The following is a 21,607-nucleotide window of genomic DNA, read 5'->3' on the forward strand; positions in this document are numbered from 1 at the left end:
GGCTGAGGCTGCAGCAATATTTCCAGGTGGTCCCCAGTGCTCGTGCTGCTGAGCAGACACAGCATTAGGCAGAGAGGGCTCAGCTGGCATCCCCGTGAGCAGGGGACAGCTCACAAGGGTACAAGTTCAGTGGGGTGAACGTGTATACACAGTCTCCTGGTGCCAAAACTGCTCCTTCAGCTGTGTACTTCCCAGCTCCCACCGCAGGATTGTCAAGCAGCATTTCCCAATACAGCACAGGCTCCAAGCCCTCCCTTCACTCAGACAGATAATCATTTGCCATCCATAAATTTGTCCCTTCTCTCTTGCAGCCTACAGCAATGAATGATAACTCAGCACAAAAGGGCACAACGTGATTCTGGCATCTCCTCAGCAGCAACGCAGTCTACTGCAAACTGCTCCTGACTCTTGTCCCCGCCACTCATTTAATATTTAAAATTGTCTTCAAACCTTCACAGAAGCCAAAAAGGCTGCATCAAACTCTAACATGAGTGGTGAACAGCTCTGCTACTCAAACATACAGCAGTTTCTTACAGCTAGTGTTCAATGAACCAAGGATGATCTAGGTTTCAGGCAAGCTTTCTAGCAGTGAAACAGGAAAGTTCTGGAGCAGATTGCCATGAAGAACTATTGTCATCATATTGCAAAGCTCCCATTCCTTCTCGGTGACTTCTCATGGGCAGCTCCTCACAGCACAGCCAATAAACTCCAGCCCTCTCCTCACCTAGCTCACCCACTCTTTTGTAGCACTCGTCTTCTTATTGGACACAGCTGTGGCTTACTAAGGGCAGGGCTGCTCCTAATCTTTGGTGATTGGTACAGCTGCAACTCCTCAGGTGTGAGACTGCCTTCTGCACTATTTTCTTACATTCTATCCCTCCACAAAGAACCAGGGAGTTTCCATCATTGTAGGTTTTTGAAGAGTGTAGACTAACAGCCATCAAGACTAAACTTAGTAAGGTAACTTTATCCATTTCCTGAGTTTTATACTGCCCATTTACACACTATCTACTTTTTCTTTTTCTGTATTAGGTTGCTACTTTCTCTGATTTTGTCAGGTGGAAGAGCAGTCTAATGGTTATTTTTAAGAAAAAAATCTTTAAAAGAAAAGCTGATCACCTCTCAGTGCTTCAGAACTCCCAGTGGGATGAGCACTAGCTGCTCTTTTCTCTCGGCACAAAGCCTGGCAATAAAACTTTCTGACACTATGGGAAGCCGGAAAACAAAAGCTTGAACCTTGTAAGGGTGGTCAACATCTTCACTGATCAGGATCATGGACCCTTGTCATCCCTGTGGAAAGCTGGGCTGTCACCCACTAAGAACAGTCATTTGACCACGTGGAAACTGCTTGTTAAGCTCTTCCAGCATGACAGTTTACACTGGGGAGCCTGACCCCTTCTGCACACAGAACCTCCATTATAGATGTGGATGGATGGATGGATGGAGGACATCCTACAGCTTTGAAGGAGGAAGAGAGCAAATTAAAATATGGATCCTTAATTGTGCAATTAGAGTGAGTCTGTGAGGGAGTTCAGAGGAGTCTATCACTATTATCCACACACAAAAAGTAACATTGCCCTACTACAAGAAACTCTGGAAGTCTCTAACATGAGAACTGTTCAAACCTTCCAGAAATAGTTCTCAGTAACAATCCTGGAACTTTGCAACTGGCAGCCAAGGAAGTGTACCCAGAGCAATGACTGCTCCAGGTACACTACACCAGGTGTTTAGGAGATCAGCTCATGTCATCTTGATTGGCAGGGTCACATCAGTGCAACTAAGGAACACAGTCCTGTGAAAGGATCTTTCTCATCTGAGCTGTTAAAAGTCAGTGAAGTCTCACAGCAGCAGAGAAACTCGTGACACCAACAGTTAATTATCTGGAAAGAAAACAATCCATATCCATTGCTGTCAAAGGCAGTCTTTTCCTTTGCAGAACCCTCTCCTGCCCAACACACACATACAAAATCCACTGTCCTTTCAAGCCTCGCTGAGCAAGAATGCACACAGCTCTTTCTGAATAGCACCCATGAGCAAAGCTATGTGTGAGCTACTTAGTGCTAATGGAATATCCCTGCACACAATATGTCCTGAGGCCAAAACACACACAAAGTTTGCTAGGTCTTCCACAAGACCTGCTTCTTCCCTCTTGCCAGCACTTGGGGTCCACCAATTCTAACAAAGTGTCTGAGGCACCACTCCCTTGGAGCCTGTCCCACTGCTGATCCAACAGCTGCTGCCCAGTCTACCAAAAAACAAACACACCAAGGTGTTTGCAACACCAATGCAAGGGCAGATAGAGTCCTGGAGAGACGGAGCAGGACTCTGAACCCAGAACTCTTCTTCCCTCTGCATTTTTAGTGCCCCTCACTTCTCCTTTAGATTCTTTCATTGCTTCTCATGGTAGGAAAGAACTCCTGCTGCAGGTGTAGCCCAGTGAGCTGCACCACGGGGCCCTCTGCAGAACCATCACCCTCCCTTTGCTTCACCCCTTCTAGCAGAGGCTCATTTACTCCTAGAACCATTGCAGGCTTCCTACCCTGACAAAACCTCACTTCTCCAATTCCCTTTTCCTCTGACTGTTTATATCTAGCAGTCTATTGCTCTCACACTCCTTATCACTCCTAGAGCTGACCACTCTTGGGACTTCCCTTCTTCCCTGAGCAGTCACAGACAAATCCAGGTGATAAAGTAAGGGTCAACCCCTGCTCTCTCTTCCTTCCATCACCCATTTTAGTTTCTTGTGCAGTAGATTGGGGGTGGGCAAATGTTTTATCAAGTTTATTGCCTTACCACCCAGGAAATACCTGCATAAGGTTAAATTATTTGCTGCCTAAAAGGAATCTTTCAAGATGCTGACACATACATGCTTAAATGTCCCAGGGGTTCTGAAATCCACTGTAGAGAGATCACTGCAGTCACAAGCACATTCACCTGTACATTAACAACTTAAAGTATAATTAACAACAGCCTTGTCATAACAGGCAGTGACACTTAGAGAAACTAGAAGTAAGCCATGGTTAGAAAATTCCTTTTTGTTCACCAAAGTAGCAGCAGGAAGGATTTGAAGTCACCCCACATAAAAAAAGCACCAAACATTTTTCCCATCATTAATGCAATCCTTGAACTATGTGAGAAAAACCAATATGCTAATGGAGTAATTTTGAGTTGTGTAGGGACAAGCTGTGGGAGGCAGGGAGAGAAATCTCTCTTATCTGGAAGCATGAATTTTGGCTTGACCACTGTCTCCCAAACGGAGGCATGTCAAACTGATGTTTCATTACTTCACTTAAAATCCATTTTCAGGGTTCATACGGAAGTCAGTTATGCTTGGGAAGCATTGAGCAAAGCCGGTGGTTTTGGTGATCTCTGCTGCAAGGTTAAGAAGAAGGGCATGGGAACATCTTTGGAAAAGCATCTGCTGTTAAAATTTTGAAGATCTGAATCCATTGGTTTTACCAAAGTGCTTTTTGCCATAGGAAAAGTTCTTTTTTTTTTTTTTTTCCCCTCCTCTTTATGCAGATGAATAAATCTGGGAAAGTATAAACATATCTCCAATCCTCTGTTACATGATGGGATAATTGCATTTCCCTGCTCACAGGCAGGCATCCTTTACAGAGGCTGGACCATATGCTACCTGAGTTAAGGCTGCTTGACAAGTGGGTAGAATTTAATGAATCTCTCACAGAAGATGTTGCTCCATCAAAAATTGCCTTAGAGAATTTTCCCAGTTACAGCTTCTGCGCAGGATTTCTGTACAGAGAATAACTATAGTAACATCTTCATCAAAACCACAGACAGAGAACATGCAGGTATTCATCTTCTTAGGTAAGCAACACCTTAAAATAGGTTCATCTTACAGGTCACTCTTTGGATCACTAAAACCAGGAACAGTAATTTCCTTTTTCATTATTTATTTTGCTATACACATAATTAAAAATTATGGTAATTTCAGCTTCAGACAAAAATGAGTGTTTGATCACTTTCTGGTAGTGAGATAAACAGAAAAAAAATTCTTAACGAAAATCACCTTTTATCTTGCCAATTAAAATTACTCAAAATGATTCTGCAGAATCCAAATGCAGAACTTAACGGTATTTCTTCAACATTTTATTATACAGGTCTTCAATTCTTGCAAGTAAATGGGTGCCTGACTCTAAAACTGTCACATCTTTTTAAAGCAAACAGTAGGTAATGTTCACTATTCACCTGCTAATGTCTGGTCAGGCATTAACAAAATAAGGTGAATATTTCCACCCCAGTCTTGTAGTGACTCCTGTGTAGCAGAGCAAGAGAAGCCTCACACTAAGTTAATTACATAATCCACTTTTCTCAGCCCAATAAAGTGATAAGACAAATTATTCAGAATTTAAAAACAGCATAAATTGAAATCCAAAAAATTACATATCTAGCAGCAGAGAAAACCACTGTACCTTGCTTAGTGCTCTAAATCTGAATTTCCTGATACAAACCTTTCAAAAATGAGAGCGAGCAGCCACAAAAGCTACCTTGAATTCAGCCTCATATGATGTTCTCAGCCCTGTTTCGAAGCTGCTCAGAAAAAGTTACTACAGCTCTCAAAACATTTCAGAAACCAAATAAAAGCTTGTGACACACAGGGTTCAGGAAAAAAATAAATTCACTGTGTGGTGTCTAACTGCAGCGCCTTTTTCCAGGTTGAGCAGCTTGCTACACAGAACTGCTGGAGACTGGCCTTTCTCACCCAGATCCAGCATTTCCAGTTTTTGGGACTTAGGTCCAAGCTGGAATCTATCTAGGTAACCCTTGCATCATATGGGTAAGCACACCTCACAGTATTAGGAGAATCCTAAAATAACAGTTTAGTAAAAATAGATATTTTGTTAATTGTACATAAACTCCCAATCCTACAAATACATGTGTCTTCTGGAATGCTGTAGTCATCCAATTCCAGCTGAAGGATAAGCACAAGCTTGTGAAGGAATGCTTTGGAATGCTCCAAGCCCATGGTCCTGAAGGAGATCTGTGTAGAATGTAAAGAAAGTTCAAATGGGTTTGGTTTTCACAACCAAACAAGCCTCAGCATGGTAGGACCTCCAGAGAAATTTGACAAGTTGTTCTGCATTGTATTATTAAGAGCTGGCGAGAAAATCAATACATCAATAAGGCAAAAATGCTGGTACCAGGCAATATCACCCCCTAGTTCACAGCAGATGACTCCTTGTTTTTTTGCAAAAGCATTGCACTGTTGGCAAATAGACTGATGAAAATAAGAACACTCTAACTGGTACAGGGCTGGGGGCAATGACATTGTTAGCAGCATATCTTTATGCTTTTAAAATAGGTTACTCCACCAGATAAAAAAGCCATTTTCTTATCCTTCTCCTAAATGAATTCCTGCCCTTTAAAGTGATTCTCTCCAAGAACTACACAAAGCCTGCCAGATTCATGGGTCCTCCCATAATCTTTACAGTTTCCCCCTACAACCCAAACTCCCAAAATTGGAAGAAAAAATTCAGAACCATTGAATGAAAATACTGAAAGTAAGGAAGAACTCCTTTCCTGAACTGAAAACACACTCTTGGATAAAAGCACACTACTTGCAGAATGCACATGCAGATGTCTCCTCTGCAATTTTTGAGAATTTTCTCACTGATGCCATTTAGCAGAATGAAAATGTTCCCTTGAAAGGCTTTGGAAAACAAATGGCACCAAAACTTTATTTTTTAAATGAGCTATGATGCTCCCAAGAATGCAAGTCATTAACTGCTCCAACACTGCTCCAACACTTTCAAGTGTGGCTTTATTCCAACAGTCCAACAAGAGCAGGGGCTTCTGTTCAGGGCTAACCCTGGTATGAGACCCTGACCTTGGATGGCAGCAGTGCTAACAGCTATTGCAGGGCTACTCTGCCATAGAGCATTAACCCGGAAAAGATCCAAGGGATCCCAAACTGGAATTTTCATCAATCTACAGTTCCAACAGATTTGAAATGAACCATAAGCTGCAGAGTCAAGAATTCATTCAAGAAAACAGGAGCCCTAAACTCCAGCTCCAACCATTCAGTTTACTCATCCACAGACTGGAGGAGACTTGTCTTCTCCTGAGCTGATGCCTTCCGGACACATTGCAGTGGAGAAATTCCTGAAGCACCCACAGTTGCAGAATTTTGCTGTCTTCAGTGAAACTGTGCATATACACTCCCTTGGGCAAATCTGGCTGGACACTGGTGATGTTGAAGTTAGAGCAAAACCTAACTTTCTCATTTGTGTTAGCTCTGCAGTAATGATAGTGATAAGAATGTGCTATCACTTCTGCTGTTTTAGTGTTTTGGGTTTGTTTTTTAACCTGAAACTTGTTTAAAATAAATACACCTAGGACTATTCTACAAAAAACAATTTTTGTGCCCTTTATACACTTTGGAATGTAATTTTGGAGAGGAATTAATAGACACTGTGGCTTCAAAACATTCAGACATCAAAAAGAGCGTAATGATTATTTACAGTGTCCATCCTCTCCAATCCAGCATTCATATATTTTCATATATGAATTACAAGAGGCACTTTCTAGGTTGCACTCTGCCTCACCTGAAAATATTTCCAATTATATTTACCTAAAACATTTGGTCAAGACTGGCTATTGCTTATGCAACTAGTTACCCAAATCCCTGGCACCTGTACCAAGAAATGGGAAGAAAAGCACTGAGCAGCCAACTCAAGAGTTATCAAAAAGCCTGAATTCAAGGACCAGAAACTCTTAAGAAACAACCATGGTAAGAGGAGTATTGTCTGTAAGATCTTTATTTCTTCCATAAAAGAGGAAGGACTACATCATCTAAGCAGAGAGCTTCCAATTTCTATTAAGCAAGATGGTTCAAGCTATACCCACATTTTTGGGGAGGAGGGCAAGGAGGAGGAAGGGGAGCAAACAGCCTTGCCCCAAACAGCAACCATAAAGACAAGCTTTTGAAAACTGGTCACATTTTGCACTCCTTCAGAAACCAAAAGGGAGAAAACAAAGCAAACTCCCAACTTACGTGCTAGGCTGGCTGTATAAAAATGTCAATTATTTAAACACAGTACTTCTCCAGAGGAACCTGCTTGCAGAAACAAAAGCAATGCCTGTGCAGTAAGTATCTTTCCAATGTCACTTTAGAAGATATACAATCCTGTCTGGATATGCAAAAGCCAGTAATACCAGAGGATAGAAAAAGCAAGTAGGCAACCCACCATCCTGTGGCATTAAAAAGCGATTAAATGAAATTCACAAATGGTTTAGTGAAGTTTCTGATAGACTAATCACATAGCAGGGCTCTAAACAGAGAACCAGACCCATTATCATAACATTCCCTTTAAAAAAACTTTTATCTTGGCAGAGTACTTAATGTATTTATTATATGGAGAAAATGGCTTCTCACTTCAGATTTAGAAGGAAGAGGGCTTCCCACAGCAAGTGCTAGTACAAAATCCATTCTTTGCTTAAAGTCTCCATGTTTTGGAAGAAAGATGAACTAACTGTTGACCCAGTTTATAAGCTCATGTTAAAACTGGCCTGTACTTCAAAACAAAACAGACAAAAAATTATTCTGCTGTGCAGCAGAGTGTTCACCTACAGACACCAATGATTCACTTGAAGCAAAACTTAATTATTTTCTGACAGATTAGTTAAAATTGGCCAGGGAAATCAGAGCTAAAAGCTCAAATACTTTTCAGAAGCCATATGCAGCAAGGATGCACTGCTTCCCTCTATTACCCACCTGTACAGTTCACCAAGCTAAATACGGATGTTTCTCATTGTGGCTACTGCATTATCTGTACTTTTTATATTGAAACAGTACAGTGCTAATCAATACAAATATTTGGCTCATTTTTTAAATTCAGGGAGTTTCCTTTTACATGGCAGGTGCTCTATTTCAGATAGCCACATTGATGAGAACATTCCTACATGGCAGATATCTAAAAAAATCCCATGAAAAAATCAAGCCCAGTGGCTCTCAAATCTGTCACAAACACATTTGGGATATTTCTAAGTAAATACAGTGCATAATTAACAGTCATCTTAGAAAGACTTAACCTTTATTTGCCCATTTATTTCAGTCCACACTTACCCCCACTTTTCCCAGTACACTGGCTGGATCACAAAACACTTTGCCACAGCCAAGAAGAATCTTTTTGGGTTGGTCACTCACTTTAGAGTTGTATTGTACAATACAGTTGTAAGCAAATTCTGAATTCAAAGCAAGGGGGATTGATAGATGAAAACCACGCTAACATTGTATACAGAAACTGGTGCTCAGCAGTATTGCCTTTTCAAACATTCTCCATTGCAAACTCATCTATTTTCACAATCAAAACATTTTGTCTGAAAAGTTTATTTTAGTTTTCTGAACACTCTAAAGCCAACTGTGCTTTTGATGTTACAAGTGTTCAGACAGGATTAACAAAAATTAAAATGTTCTAAATTACAAATTTAATTCCTGTAAGAGCTTGAGAAACAGAACAGAAAAGCATGACATACACACATTGTGAAGAAACCCCAACTTTTCATGCAATGGCAGGCAAGATGTAAAAAGCCACCCGAATTCACACATTTTTACACCGAATCATCAGAAAAAGTACTCTGTAGTAAATCTGTACATCCAAATACATTTGGGATCTACACCTAAGTTACATTATTTAATGTTATATACACTTATTACCCCTTGTATGATGTCTAAAGGAAAATCTTCATTCAACCCAAACCCAAAAAAAAATATGCAAGACTAACTTGGAGAAAAGGAGAATCACTTTAGACATTCAGTTAAAACGTTGGTTTTGTTTTAATCTAGACCTCAGAGTGTTTATTAAAAAACAAACAATCCTCTTCATTTAACATTTTGCTTTCTAACTGTACAGTAAATTGCATTGCAGAGAACACATCCCGTCTTCAGACTGTATTTTCTTTGGATGGATTTAAGATGTAGCTGGATATTACTTTAAAGATAAATAAAGGGAAGTTGGTCCAACTAGAGCAATAGCTGATATATTACATGCATATGGGAGTTTTATATATGTTTAAATTATTTCTTTAACAAATGAGTGTAGGGTAGTTGATATTGCAAATAAACCAAAAAGCACCTGGAGTTGAAAATACAAAACATACCTCCTATCCTGGCAATGGCAGTAAAAATCAGAAGAGTAATCTTTCTGGAACAGCATTTTTACATAATTTAGAAATGTTGAGTACCAGGAAGACTACTAATCAAGTAGTTTTAGCAGCCAAGTTTCCCTCTTTATATTGAATGGAACAAATGCTTTAAACAAACTGTTTGTCCTCTTCACTGAAGAGAGCTAGTCTATTCATCTTTAATGAGCAAGGTTTTTGTTTTTTGATGTTGGTTTTTTGGGGGGGAAAGATTAGCCACATACTGTAGTAATGCCTACTGCATATAATCCAAGCATTTGCTGTGAACAGTTGGAGAAAGCAGTCAGTAAGAACCTAGGATCAATGAAATAGATGTTACTTTAAGCCATCCACGAAATGGAGACCCATATAGTGCCCAGTGTTAAAACCCAAATCTCTTCTCGCGCTTTTTGCTGTGCAAATTCATCCCCAGGAAAACAGGAGCTGATCCATAGTTCAATTTTCTTATTTCCTTAGTCAATTTTCACATTAGTGTAGATTTTACGAACAAAGGCACTTGTTCCCATGTAACCAATAGCTCCTGCAAAAGAAACCAAAAACATTCCACGTGTTAGAGAGCTGATCATCAGAACAAGCCAGCGGCATAAACCACGCACACTTCAACAGAGAAAGTCACACAAAGCACTTACTCTGCACACAGAAACTTCTTACCTGCAATACTTGTTCTCTAACTCTAATTATCCATGTTCCCCCTGAAAGGCTGACAGGAACTTGCCCTGTCTAGCAATCCAAATCCATTAAGCCATCTTACCAAGAGGCCATGCTCACTTGGCCTTGATAAATATAGCAGCCCCCCTACTGCTGCCAATAACCAAGTCCATTTTTTCTGAGCAGAGGGTAAAAAACATACAATCACCCACTCTGCAGGGAAGGTGGATGGGAGGGCAGGTTTTTATTATAAGTTACATGCCTTCTGGATGACTGTTTTATTGGCAGATGGCTTCTTCCCTCCCACAAAGCACAAATAATAATAGATCCCCATCCCAGGAGTCTTACACTCCAAGGAGGTCTGTACAAAGACATTAACAAGTAGCAGTTAGTAGTTCAAGAAATTGCAACCTGTGGTTTTCAAATTAGTAAGAGTCATGAGCAAAGCATGCATTGTCACAGCAGTAATAAAAGAACAGGTCACTGAGTTTTTGATAGGGGCAACAGTTTATGCTAAACCCAAAATACTGCAGTATTAAGGACATCCAGAAAAATTAAAGAAATGCACTGGACTAAGGCCTCTTCTCAGAAAGAGATTCAGCAGCCCTCCTGGTCAAACCCAGAACCTCAGGTTTGCCAGGCTCAGTAAATACTGTGGTCTTACAACATCAGCAGGGAATGTCTTCATCTCTTCCAAGCAAAATGAGAGTAAGTCAATTTGGCTGATTGTCATGTTTGAAGTGAAGTTGAAAATCAGGCAAGAATTAGAGACAACTGCTGTCTGACTGCCAACACAGTTGTATTTTACAGAATGGATAGAGAAGTCAGGGTCTGTAAATCACTGCAGAGAACTCCTAACATTAAATGCTTGGATGCTTGGTAAAGAACACTCTTAAGAGAAAAAATATTTTTCCTTCCTTGAAGAAATGAAGAAAAGCCCAGAACAAAGCATTGCAGTGAATTATGATGCACCAGAACTGCAGAAGAAATGTTAAATATAGAAGTCTAACCCATGCTAAAGTTTTAAAGCCAAACTTTCCAGTAAAAATATAAAGTGGTTGTTTTGCCTTTACATATTAAATCTGTACAGACCTGCAGCTGGCATTGCTGACTATGGAATTATTCAGGTTCTGAAGAGTTCTTTAAATCCTGGAGACTGATGGGATAATTTATGAAGTCAGCCATTAAGCTGCCACAAAGTTTTGATTTTTAGACCCTCAAAAGCCCAATATTTATACCCAATCAAGAAATCTGCACAAAGCAAAACTAAATAACTAACAATAAATCATTCCAGCATTTTTGGAGCAGTAAGGAGCTTGTGGATTCAGCTTCTGTACAGGACTGCATTCCAAGTTGTATAAATATCATGGCAACCATTCCACTGGCCAGCAACAACTAACCTGGGCAAAGCAGAGTTCCATTAAAGCAAGTACAGCCCACACAAGATCAGGTTGCTGCCTGCAAGCAAGCTGGGGATGAAGCAGAAGGAAGGCCTGACTGTTCAAGGAGAGACCAGTGCAGCACTTGGACAGATCCAAGTGCAGGCTGTGAAGAGGTGATGAGAGCTTGGAGTCATACAGAAGCATGTGCAGACTTTTCTGCAGCTTGTCAAGAAATTAATCTTCTGTCTTATGAAGTAAATGAACAAAATAATGGCACTGGACTCCTGCTTTAAGACTCACCAGGCTTTTCCTGTTAAAGCAAACCCAGCCGACAGATCCAATGCCCATTTCCAGTGCTAAACTGAGATACACTCCAGAACTTGTTCTTTAGGAGTTCTTCTAGTGATGTGATGCCAGGTATCACAGAGATTTGAGAGAACAAAGCATTAACTGTGCTTCACTTGGGATCTAGAGAATGCATGAGGTGGAAGTGAGGGGGAGGAGCAGAGAGCAGCAGTCACATGAGACCACAAGCTGTCATCCCCATAAACAAATCATAACCTACTCTGAATCAGAGAGGTGCCTTAGCCAGCAAGGCCACTAATGGCCAATACCCAAGGCAGGGGTTAAGCCTCAAGGCTACTTCACAGGCATTGAATAAAACATGGGGCAGGGAGGCAGAAAACTCTGGGCAATGAGAACTAAATAACATCCTCCTAAGTCAAATGCAAGGCAGCTGGCTCATCTGAATAAAAAAAAAAAACATAGTAAAGGGAAACATTTTATTTGTTTATTAAACACCTTAGCAGATTATATTTATAACCTGGTTATGGCCTATTTAGGTTCAGCAGAAATAGACTGCAAGCATATTTCAGCAGAACAATAAGCTTTTAAATAAACAGAAAAATCCAAATACTAAGGAAGAACAACCACGCACCAAAAAGAGAATAATTCCCATCTATTACTTCAAACCAATTACTATACTTGTGACTTTGTAAGCACCAATTTTTTTAAAAAGCTCTTTAAGCACACTTAAATGCTGAAGTTTGGTATTGCAAGAGTTCTTTCTATGTTATGTAGCCCCTAAGCATTCCACTAAGTTGGGAAATGAGTCTTAACCTTTTCTGCCACTAAGAGGGAAACATGAGGAGCTCAAAAGGTTTGGAAATTCTCATGGGCTCCCTGCTGTCCGGTCCCAGAACTGAGATGCTCTGCAGAGAGCAGCAAACTTTGTGGATCAAAGCACCCCACTACATGTGGGATTGAGTTCACCAGGCATTGTCAAGGGCATTAAACCCAGAGCTGGATGATCCATTCCTACAGAGAGTTTCCCTGTGGCTGCTTTGGGCCCCAACCAGTTCATCCCACATCCAACTGTGATGCCCAACACGCCCACTCCTGTGAGCCTCCAGAGAACAGCTCCACACCCTTTTCACAGACCTACAGGCAGTAGCACACACACTGCACAATTCTTTAACACAAATGTTTTTGTTAGACCTCAATGGCTGCAAGTTCCCTACACAAATGCTTTTTGACAGGGGATTTTTCTTCTCCACTCTACATGCTGAAAATGGCACTTCTCAGTAAAAAGGAATCTCACGGCTTCTCTCCCAACACATTTAAAAAGACAAAAAGAAATTTCAATAGCGTTGTGGAAATAAAGTTTAGTGTGCTGAAATATTTCTGGTTTTAAAAAATTTGGATTTTACATCAATATTCCATCAAATAGTGTCCTACCATGAGAAGAAATAATTTGACAATCTCCCTTTTTTGTGTTTTAAAACACATTTTAATTACAGAAACTGGTGGACAAGTTTGGCTTCTGCATCACAGACATTTTAATCAATACTGGCCTGAGCACTTTTGAAAGAAAACATTAGAGCTGAAAAGTATAAGCCTATTAAAGAAAAAAAAATGGCTGCAAGACTACTGAAACAGCAGGGAAGTCTTGTAATGTGCCAAGAACCTGATGAAGCAAAATTACATTGTATGAGAGAAAAGAGGAGCAGGTACTCAGCTGTTAAATGATGAATTTCCTTCCCTTTTTATAAAGCATTGTGGTATTACCCACCCTTTTGAGATATCAAGAAATACATACTTTACAGAAGTAAGAAGTACAGAAGAAGTACAGAAGATATCTCGTGTCTCAAATATAACTCTAAGAAATCTTCCCACTAGCTATAGGACTATTCATTCACTGCTAAGAAGTATTAAATTAAGATCACTTACCAAAAAACCAACATTATAGAAAAGTGCAAAAGAATCAAGAAGCACTTGCTGAAGGTCATAAAGGAAATGATAAAAATAAAGTTAACATGTGAACAAGTTTTTGGCCTTAACAAATGACCTTCCTGCCATGAACTATGTTTTTGTCTAAACATCTGTCAAAATAGTACCTTAAAAAACAATGAAATCCAGCTGCACACAGGAGCACCCTGCACTCTCCTCACCTGTGAATATTGCAATACTTATTCTCAATAGTTACTGCAATAATTATTTTTCAAATGTTATCCTCCAGCTCTCAGTCCTCTGTCCTGCTCACCCTCATATATACATGCCACAAGACACACATGGTCCTGTTATCATTGATGCCTCAATGGATGCACCTAGCTCCTTGTCTTGGGTGACAGTAAAAAATCCAAAGCAAAATGCTAGCATGGTCTCAATTTCATTTGGAATTTATTTTGCAGGATTTCTTGCCAAATACTGAGTCTTTCAAGCTTGCACAGAGGGTGAAATTCCCTGCACAGTATATAAATTATCTTCCTATCAGAAGACACAATCCACAGGAATCTCCTATATAAGGCAGGAACCAAGTATAAGCAGAAAACTCTTCAGATTCATCTTAAAGACTTTTTGAGCAGATCTTGCAGACATACACATTGTACCACCAAAACCACAAACTAAGGTCAGAAATATGAGTCTGAAAAAAAATTGTTAGAAAACCTTCAAAATATCTGGAACTTACCACACATTATTCCCAGAGCTGTGCTAAATACTGCCATATAACCAAAGTAAAATGATGTTTGAAACAAGCCATACATCCTGAAAAAGAAAGATAGAAATTTATGCTAGCCGTTTCCCGTTTTTTATTAATACAACTGATTTGGCAATGCAGTAATCTGATATTCAAGCAAGAAAAGTATCACTTACTTTGTCTTGAAAAAGTAGTAGTAAAAGGAGTACATGTAAACATAAATCGCAGTTGATGCCGCAGAAAGAAAGCTTGTCCATTGCCTAAAAGCAAACACACATGTCCATCATACAACCAGCCAAAAGGCTTCCCAAGAAGATGCACAATGCACTTGGAAAAGACACATCTAGACTGAAGAAACACTGCTTTTCCACAAAAGTCTCCCAATGTGGTTACCTATGAAAACAGTGCAACACTTACCACCTGTAATCCTCTGCGTTTAGCAGGAAATACGTACAAACGATGGTCACACAAACTGTCACAATGCACAGGATAACCAGAACCAGCATCATAAAGCCATAAACATAGTAGATCTTGTAAGCCCAGAATGAAGTAAAAATGAAATACCTGAAGAGAGTAAACAAAATTTGCAGATGATATTGTAATTCAACTTAAATTGTAATTTTTAACCAAACTGGGAAACAGCTGAGGTACTCACATTTCAATAAAAATTGATCCAAAAGGGAGGATTCCACCTAGGCAAACAATAACAGCTGGTTCCATGAACCTGAAAGATATTAGGATTAGTTTAGGGACAACTAATTTTATTTTTTTTTAATAAATGAATTTTTTCATTTATAAACATATTAAGACCAGATTATTAATATAGCACAGAAGATTGTTTAAAAGGCATGCTAACAAGAACACTTCTGTCTCATACCAGCAGATTAGAAAGATTCCCTCAAAAATGTCACATGTATGGATAAAACAAGAAATTACCCTTGGGGAAAGCTGAAACAAAACATGAGGCTGATGCCTATCACCTACAGGCATAAGATTAGCCCTCAAACCAGCCTTAAGGCCACAGAAAGAATCTTTCTGGAGAAAAAGGGCCAAAGCAATCAAGTTCCATGACATCCACTAGCCCTGCAGGAAGGCAGTGAAAACACAGTGCTGTTGATGGCTACAGATACCGCAAAAAGCACAGGCAAAATTTCACAGGATAATGGTTATATAGATAAGAACCAGTGTTCATTTTTAATGCTATACTGAGTCATGAACATATAGTTAAAAATGAATACCCAGCTACCTGTAAAAGACACTGTCACTAAAAGGTGACCTCTCTTTAGCACTTGCAATGATGCTGAATCCAGCTAGTAACCAGTGATTTCATTTGCAGCTTCTTTTATTATTTATAGGGAGACTTGTCTAAGCTGACGGTGTGTTACTTCATCATCATCAAGAGAAGTATTTTTAACTGCCATGCTGATCCAGAAAAATCCATCAGATTTCCAATATAGTCACAATATAACTTAAATTCTAACACCTGAGCTGCACAACCCACCACTAACAAGAGAATCAGCGGGCTGCACTTCTTGGACATTACAGGCGTACATGTTTCAGTGCCCCTTTCACTTCATCTGTTCCATTCCTCTGAACAGGGAAAGCAAGAAAAGTCTATTAAAAAAATCCTCTGAGGATATTTTAATTTCCGTAGCTTGCTGCTTTCACCTCAGAATTAAATTAATAGGAAAAAGTGATTGCATTCATAATTTTCCAAAAACCTAAGTATAATTTTTGAGACTAGGCACCACTTTGCATTCACATCAAAAATTATAAAGCCTTCTTCACAGTTCAAACCATATACCTGTAATATTTTAGGCTCTGTGCCATCAACAAAAGTACAGAATTGGGAACAGCATTGCAAGCTTCTCCCCACCATAACCCTGCAAATATGTCTCAGTTTGTGTTAGGAGACCATTAATCAGAGCAGTTCTGCCTCCAAGGCACACTCAATCCTAAACCTGTAAGAGGCATTAACTGAAGCGGAGAGGTTTTAGTGTCAATATATCCATACAAGAACTGAGTTGGCACCACCCCCTTCACACAGGGACTAAAGAACATTTCAGGAAAAATGTGAATCAGTGATCCAGGAGTGTAAAATCTGCTACAACTATTAACCATGGTGTTTTAATTCAAAAGAAAAATCATATTAGGAAAATGTCAGTTGAGCGGTTCTTCTAGGCATAACTCAATTTAAATTAAAAGGAATTATTCCATTAAAGTCGAAGACCAGAAAAGCTATTTTAAATGTATTGAAGTGAATATTTCTAGTTAACATTATGCTCGTCTTTACCATTTCTTCTCTGGTATAGGACGAGGCACTGCATTGACACGACATGGGAAATTAGGCTGTCCTGACAGATTTCGGCCAAGAATAGTCCCAACGAGGTTCAGTGGAAGGATGACAAAGAAACAAATACAGCACACTGCCACCTGCAAGCAAAAATTTACAGTTGCAATTAAAAAAACAGGTCTAAGACAACAATATAAGATAATCAACCAGTATTAGTCCTTAGTAGTTATTGCCGTAGAATCATACTCCTACTTATGAAGCATTAGTCACCATATATTTTATCAAATAGAAGCATTTTTTTCCCTGAGAAACTTTTTAATAAACATTATTAAGCCTATTTTCATCCGTCAGTTGAGAGAACAGAACCATTACAGAATGGTTTACTGTTTCCACCTAATTATTATACTCAATACATTGCACAAGAAATAAAAGGAAATCTTCATGGTAGTTCATAACAGAAAGTATTGTCAGCGTTTATTACAGTTTTGCAGAGAGCGCAAGTGGGAATTTCTCTGGGAATTAACATCTAGCAGTTAGGTAGTTGCACACAAAATTACAACTGTTGGGTGCAGAATTTTTGATCCAATTAAAAAAAACCCAAAAAAACAAGCCAACCAACCCAATAACAATCACAAAACTATGTAAGAATGCTACCAATTTTGATTCAATTTTGGGTTCAATGTTTTCCACTATGCATCAACCACACAACTAAGAGCATTGACTGAAAAAGAAACCAGTGACCACTGGTACACAAAGATACATAATTTAGAAACACAACAAACCTACTTACATATAGAAATCAAGTTTATGCACAATACAGGAAAGAAAGGTCAAGTCAATGCTCCAGCTCTTTTCAGTGGAACAGCCTCTCTAAAAATCTACCATGAATCTTTTTCCGCCACTATACTTATCTAGCTCCATTTTTTCTATTCCTTAAAGGCAACATAATTTATCTCCCAAAAATAGGAAAATTTCAAGTGTGAAGTAAGACATTCTGAATTCATAACTCTTCAGCACAAAAAGAGATAGCATTAGACAGTTTGGTAACTTTTTGATATTGATAATTAAAGACAGAACAGTTGCCCATAATGCAATCACTACAGTACTGAATATTGACCCTGTGACCTTTTCTATGCAAACATATGAAAATATTGCCTTTTAATGGCTTTGTTGCCTGAGGCTGTGTGTACACCCTGGTGCCTCCTGAGCAAAGGAGCTACATTTGCCTTCACTCCAGCAGAATGCAAAGTCCAGCAAATTAATGCAAAACAACAGAGAGCAGAACAGATCTAAGAGCACACATTGACTTGCTTTAGAAGCAGTTACTCAGAGGATAAATGAAAGCTGCTCATGTATGTTGTATCTAAGAAATCTACAGCAAGCACCTGAAAAGAAAGAATGACATTAGTTCAATACAAACTTAGCAATAGGTGAAACACACAAATTTAAGGCAGCATTTGACTAAAGTCAGTGGGTTATTCTTCTAGTAATGGCTAGCTTAGGTCAGATGTGAAGGGAAAACATTGCCTGGGGTTGGATGGAGCAAGCCTTCATGCTTCACAGGAGGGGTACACCAAACTGGTGGCTCAACAAGCAGAAGCACTTTCCACACTGCTCTGTATATCTTTGAGAAGAGGTTATTAAAGAATTACTTCATGAGCCACTAAAATACGAAGTGTCACTGGTAAATAAGGAGACGCTAAGTTGTACTTATACTTGAAGTACAAATAATATAATAACAATAAAGCAGTTTTTACACAATTAATTTAGTATCTCCCATTTATCTTCTTCCATTACTCAAAAAACACAGGTAGGTAAGCAAGCATAATGTTTTAAGTAGGAAACTGAGGTTGCCTAAGAAGAAATTTCAGGAGAAGCATACAACTCACTCAATGGATACAGGTTCTGCCCTTGAAAACTTCTCAGTCCAAATGAAGGAGCAGATGAGAATTTTCAGAGAAAAATGTCAAAAAGTATCAGAAACATCAAAGAACATCATCTTCAGTGCTACATTTATTAAAATCCTCATCAAAACGTCCCAGCTTGCTTTAGGTGCAGCGGGTAGAAGAGATTTTCAAGAATTAAGGCTTGGATAGTATCCAAAAAATTTCTGAGCTGAACATACTGAAACCACTTCCATTTTCAAGGACAGTGTGCTCTGCTTCCTGCAGCAAGGCCCTGTGGATGTGTCAGGTGGTCCATCCAGCTCTGAAGTGGTGTTCCAGCAGGCAGCTTTCACACCTGGCTGAGGCAGAAAGCTCAGATCCAGGCAGTGTGAAAGGGTATCTGTACTGCTCATGCAGCCATAGCTGTCATTTATAGTGCAGGTTTTAAGATGACTGTAGCTTAATTTCTTGATCCTAAAATGTCACTTGACTGGGGACAGTGGTAGAAAGAGAATCCACTGCTTTACTGCATAAAGAAACTGCGCAGGAACTGCCTTGGGCTCTAAGCTCACCTGGAACAACACTTAGCATCTTGCTTTTGTCCATCTTGCAAAATGTGTCTATTTTACAGAATCCACACAGGAAGATTATAACCTTGGACAAGGAATCAAGCAAGGAACATCTAGGCCTTAATTACTAATTAGCTGGCAAACTCCTGGATGAAACAAGGCTGTCAGTAGCATTTCATTGCAGTAACACCCTCAGCTGAATGGCTTCAAACCAGTAGGGAAAGGAAAGGGCTCAACTTGACCCAGCAGGGTTTGGCTGTTGTGTTATCCAACACAACAGATTTTTTAGATTTCAAAGCTACTGACTCAGCAGTAGCTTTGAAATCTAAAATGTTTATCTGCATAAAACAAGCTGAGACAGATCAAGGTCCCTTGAATAATGACTTCAGTAAGTACAGTCAAGGTATCTCTAGTACACCTATGACTGGAATCCATCAGAAAAATCTGTGGTTTCATTATCAGATCAGTCAAATTATGACTGATAATGGTGTAACACCTCACATTCTGTTATCCAGTTGGCTGAAAAATTAACTGATTTCAAACAGAACAGCCAGCATCTTCAGTGATACCAAGCAGCAGCACTAGATAAAGTCAATATTTTGGTAAACAGTGAAATGCCACCTGTCTTAATGCTATCCTGTGTTCTGAGGACATGTGCAAGTGAAGTACATTTTTTTCCTTTTATCCTGGAGCCACTTCAGGAGTCTAAAAATTATCTGAGCTAAGTCTGGGGTGCAAGGGAGACACAACTGAGCAAACAAGGATGAACCATAGCAGAGGCTCAGGAATGCCTCCTACTCCCACCTGGCTCTGATAAGCTGTCCAGAATGAAGATGTGCATGTTCTTTTTACTGAGACAAGACTATTTGAGAGACAGCAACCTACTGGCCCTGGTGAAATGGCCAACAAAACCAGTACTGGTTGTACACACCAGGTTGAACTCAGCAGCATCTTCTTTCTTGCTTTTCACTCACTGACTCACAGGTAGTCTACCAGCTCAGATTGATGACTGGTAAAAACACTTTCTTCATTCTTGGCAATAACAAGCCTTCCCTGGATGTAAGAGATGACTGGAGATAGCTGGTGGTTTTCAGGCATGTTCCTCTTCATTACAGGGCTGAGGTAAAACCAGCGGCCCTCCTCTCAAACTACACAGGTAGTGCCCGTAGCCACAGATGGCAAGGACAATGTTTGCAGGCTGGGCAATATCCAAACCTACAGAGTCTAAATCCTAACTGAAGCAAACACAGGCTACGGGGATAACAAGTGTCTTAAAGGTGAAGCAACAAGACTTCTGCCTAAAAGGTTTCCAAGAGTAAGAATATAATGGGAAAAGCAGTTCAGGCACTTAATGGCCTCCACCACCACAAATGGAAAGGAGAAATGAACACAAGACCAACACACAAACCTGCTCTACCCTCCTGCCAAAGTCATTGACAACATACTAAAAAATCCAATCCCATTAACAGCAGCTGTGTGATAGGCAGAGATAAGAAAGTTACATCTTTCTGAGTGTTTTAAGAGTTATTACTGTAACATCAGCCAAGGGAAATTCAGAGAACCGTTTTAACGACTACTTCATAAAGCACAAATTATGCAAAGAGGCAAATACATCAGATCTTCAGACCTGGTATTTCATCAAGCAAACAAGAAGAGGTTCTCTCTAATCCATGTTAACCAAAACAAATTATGTGAGTTTTTGTACCAAGACACTACATTAAAAAATACTTCTTTAATTTTGACTGCTGCAATTTTGTTGTACAAAATATCTTATACACTAGCAGCCAATTTAGTTTGCAGGTTTTAGTTGCCATAGAAGAGACTGTCAACCTCACCAAGCCTGCATTCCTTCGCTTCTAACTCCTTTTTTGTTTTGTTTTGATGGGGAAAGAATATTCTACTGCCCTTGACTGAATGTGCAGAATTCAGTTTTCCATATTTGAAAGAAAACATTGTGAAGAGGGATATAATTTATTTCCTAGTGCCACATGTTTCATATTTCCTGACAACTGTAGATTAAACTTCTTTCAAGGGTGATAATTAAAATTTTTATGAGCATATCTAATATTAAACAGCTACTGGCAGGCTATGGTGCCACGTCTGCTTAATGCACATGGAAGAAAAGCAATAAAAATTAACTGTCAAAGCAGCAGCTTGATCTTCCCTGTCAGCTACCAACATGCACTCTGAGTCATGAGACTCCCTCCGATATAGAGGTTACTAAATTTCTGTAACACAACAGTTTTCCGCAGGTTGTCCAAACATTACAAGAAAAAGAATAGAAGGCTTCAACATAAAGTGTTACAAGTTTTATTACAACTAAGTTGTTAATCCAGACTGTAGCTTTGGGTAATAAATTGAACTGTTGAAAATGTAGGCAGAAGAATTAATGAGTGTCTATTTTTAGCAAAATGAAGGAGTCTGACCAATGGTTACACAGTCACTTTCTGCTGAATGCATGTAATAGGATTTTCTCCCTTTTTCAGTGAGGTATATTTCTTTATCTGGCTTAAGGCATGAAAATGGTTGGCACTACCACGTCCCCTTTTTTTAGTGGCAGTCAATAGTCATATCAACTCAAAGCTGTCAGGGAAACCTGCAGCTTGGATTAAGCTATCTGTTGGAGGAAACACTTTTTTCTTTTCAAAACAAGGTACAAAAGATGCAAACAGGGTCTCAATCCCAAGAGA

The 21,607-nt window shown here is 39.4% G+C and overlaps 1 protein-coding gene across 1 annotated transcript in view; it reads right to left on the reverse strand.

The window, feature by feature from the left end:
* Nucleotides 1–8,035: 8,035 nt before the first annotated feature.
* TM9SF3 (transmembrane 9 superfamily member 3) overlaps nt 8,036–21,607 on the reverse strand; it is a 41,015-nt gene continuing 27,443 nt past the window's right edge. The window contains exons 10-15 of the mRNA XM_005481297.4: nt 16,463–16,602; nt 14,825–14,893; nt 14,587–14,733; nt 14,346–14,429; nt 14,161–14,237; nt 8,036–9,682 (exon numbers count right to left, since the gene is read on the reverse strand). Of these exons, the coding sequence (XP_005481354.3) occupies nt 9,615–9,682; nt 14,161–14,237; nt 14,346–14,429; nt 14,587–14,733; nt 14,825–14,893; nt 16,463–16,602 (585 nt within the window). The 3' untranslated portion in view covers nt 8,036–9,614. The remainder of the gene's footprint in view (nt 9,683–14,160; nt 14,238–14,345; nt 14,430–14,586; nt 14,734–14,824; nt 14,894–16,462; nt 16,603–21,607) is intronic.

Source organism: Zonotrichia albicollis, chromosome 7, assembly GCF_047830755.1.
Source record: "Zonotrichia albicollis isolate bZonAlb1 chromosome 7, bZonAlb1.hap1, whole genome shotgun sequence".
In the NCBI taxonomy this organism is placed as follows: domain Eukaryota; kingdom Metazoa; phylum Chordata; class Aves; order Passeriformes; family Passerellidae; genus Zonotrichia; species Zonotrichia albicollis.